Source organism: Lemur catta, chromosome 10, assembly GCF_020740605.2.
Source record: "Lemur catta isolate mLemCat1 chromosome 10, mLemCat1.pri, whole genome shotgun sequence".
Classification (NCBI taxonomy): domain Eukaryota; kingdom Metazoa; phylum Chordata; class Mammalia; order Primates; family Lemuridae; genus Lemur; species Lemur catta.
Window position 1 is genome coordinate 28,230,323 of NC_059137.1, and position 3,320 is coordinate 28,233,642.

General features: G+C 36.2%; 1 protein-coding gene across 1 annotated transcript; it reads left to right on the forward strand.

Moving 5' to 3' along the window:
* The first annotated feature begins 2,113 nt into the window (after nt 1-2,113).
* Nucleotides 2,114-3,076, forward strand: LOC123645666 (olfactory receptor 13C7-like). Its single transcript, XM_045562112.1, has one exon. The coding sequence runs from the start codon at nt 2,114-2,116 to the stop codon at nt 3,074-3,076; it is 963 nt and encodes a 320-aa protein (XP_045418068.1).
* Nucleotides 3,077-3,320: the final 244 nt, after the last annotated feature.

Sequence of the window (3,320 nt, forward strand, 5' to 3'; positions counted from 1 at the left end):
TCAAATTTTATTTCCTTCTTTTTAACACTATACATGTTGGTTCCATGCCAGAAGAGTATTTTGTAACACCCATGTAAAATAATTGAATTCTGTAAGGGTTGATATTCATTTCAACAGATAGTTGTGGTAAGTGTTGTAATAATTAGTCACTTCAAGTCAGAATTTCTTTTTCTGTTAATGGTATAGTTTTCTCACTCATGGAAATTGTTGTGTGGTCTGCCTCACGTGGTGCATGCCAGTGTGGGCATAACTGAAGGAGAGGTTGAATGAGGTTGGGATATTGTGTATATATTTGAACAGAGCATGTAAGTGAGCAGAATTACAATGACTGTGCATATGGGTAAGGCTGTTTAGAGGGGCCAATGAGACCAGAATGAAGTTTATGGGCTTTGAGACTTCAGGATTAAATATCAAAATAAAGGTAATTATCATTTTGTTTATTAAGAACAAAGTACCATTTTGAATTAAGTGTCATGGATTATGGCCACATCTCCCCATCAGAAATAGTCAATTCTAATTTCCATGTCCTGATCATTTTACCTGGATAGCAGTCCTAAATTTACTCTTCCCAGAGAGTGTAAAGCTAGAAAAATTATTGCTGTTTCGTGAGTCACACTTCAGTTAAAATGTTTTAGCAACCTCCTTTTAATTGCTTCTGAGGGACTTTATCCCAAAGGTACTAGAAAGTTTCAAAATATTGTCCAATCCACATTGTGAACTTTAAATTGCTTTTGAGATTTGAAGCATCCTCAAAGCAGCAAACACCTTAAGTTGCTTTGGTGCTCCATCGGCTAGTCCTTTAAAGGACCCTCTACTCGTGAAAAGACTGTAAAGAGCTTCAACTTTCATTGTTACTAGGAGTCATTTCTATTTTGCCACTGGTTAACTGCTTTTTACAATAGCAATGGCTGCTACTTGATTTTAATGAGCACTGAGAAACAAATAGTTCGTCTTTTAGTTTTATCTTACTGAAATGATTGAGATGCAATTTATGAGGCTAGTAGTCTCATAAAAATGTAGGACTTCTGTTTCTGCCACTTTAATATAGAAATATTTCATATTCCAGTGAAATGGGGATACTAATAATTATAGCAAATTGCTATGCTTAAGAAGTTTTTGAGTGACCTACAGCAGTGAGAGGAAGATCAACAGAACGCTGTTAGAGCAGAGGAAGATGATTTCTGTGCAAGGAGAAGAGTATATATATTTTCTTATACCTGGAGGTAAAAGAGTAAATCCCTTGTTACTGAAACTTCTTAATTTAAACAATTATTTGTGGTTTGATTGTAGATTGAGACACATGCAGTAGAGTTTTTCTAAGGCCAATTTATCATTCACTATGTGTATGAGGCAGAACAACAGAGTGACCTAGAGACACTTCCTAATTTGTACTGAAAAAGACAAGGAACAGTCATTTTACCTAAAAATCTTTCCTTTTTTCTTTTGCAAGCAATACTTATGCTCTAGTTAATATTGTTGGGATATTGTACATATTCATATTTTGCCTAAATTAGAAATAACCCAAAGTCCTTTTTCTGAAAGTACATCTTTTCTATTTGTTCTTTCAGATAACAAAATTCTTCTGAAACCAAGGTTAAATTACCACTGAAGCAGAACTTATATATACCACTTTGTTTTAGTAACTGAAGAACAGTGATTTTTGTTAAGAATAACATATTAGTGTGAAGAAAAATATTAAGTTACAGATATATATGTTGGTTAAAATTGTCAAACTTTGGACAATAATATTTTATACATTTTATATTGTTCTGGATTATTTGGTCAAAATATTATGGTGACATTGTATTAAAAATAATTTTAAATTATGAGATACATAATTCTAACCTAGTTGCATGTGTTCTTAATATATTCTTTAACAAGAACATATTTTTTTTAGAGCTAAAGACTGCTTCATGAGATCTGAAATTCTAACTAATCTTAACTTAGAAGACTGTAACATATTCTTGTTCTGTTTGTGTATCCAATTATAGGTCCTTATTGCCCATAAGGGAAGCCAGTCAAGAATGCAAACGATTCTTACAGACACTGCTGTAACTGATCCACATACATCCCGGCCACTGCAGAATTCCTATTGGTGAAAGAAAATATTACCATGGGAAAGTCCAATCAGTCTTCCGTGACAGAATTTGTCCTGCTGGGGCTTTCTGGCTACCCAGAGCTTGAGGCCATTTACTTTGTTCTGGTCCTATGTATGTATCTGGTAATCCTGCTGGGAAATGGAGTCATCATCATTGTGAGTGTTTATGACTCCCACTTGCACACCCCCATGTACTTTTTCCTCAGTAACTTATCGTTCCTGGACATCTGCTATACTAGTTCTTCTAGTCCCCTATTTCTCAGCAGCTTCTTAACTTCCAAGAAAACCATTTCCTTCCCTGGGTGTGGAGTGCAAATGTTTCTCTCCTTTGCCATGGGAGCCACCGAGTGTGTCCTTCTAAGTATGATGGCGTTTGACCGTTATGTGGCCATCTGTAACCCTCTGAGATACCCCATCATCATGAGTAAGGCTTCCTATGTGCCTATGGCTGCTGGGTCCTGGATCGCAGGAGGCATCAATTCTGTGTTGCAAACCTCTCTTGCAATGCGGCTTCCTTTCTGTGGGGATAATGTCATTAATCACTTTACTTGTGAAATCCTGGCTGTCTTAAAATTGGCCTGTGCTGATATCTCCATAAATATTATTAGCATGGTGGTCGCTAATATGATTTTTCTTGTGGTCCCAGTACTTTTTATTTTTGTTTCATATGTTTTCATTCTCTCCACCATCCTGAGGATCCCTTCTCCAGAAGGAAGGCGCAAAGCCTTCTCCACCTGCTCTGCCCACCTCACAGTGGTGATTATATTCTATGGGACTATCCTCTTCATGTATGCAAAGCCCAAGGCTAAAGACTCTTCTGGTATAGACAAAGAACAAGTCACAGACAAAATCATTTCTCTCTTCTATGGGGTTGTGACACCTATGCTGAATCCCCTCATCTATAGTTTGAGGAACAAAGATGTGAAAGCAGCCGTGAAGAATATACTGTGTCGAAAACGCTTCTTGGAAGGAATGTGAATTCTACTTTATTTCTTTTTAAAATTATTTTACTCTGAATGCAGGGCTTTCATTTATTTTGGAATCTATTATCACCTCAAGATTCCAAAATAAATATAAGAGTTGGTGATACCACTAATTCCTGAAATTCTCACTTTTCTCTTCCTAATATTTAAATGAAAGAGAGAAATCTAGGGCTAACCTTTTCATTTCATGGTGGGGTTAAGGAAAAGAGGGCCAGAAATATATGGGTTAAAGGATTCTT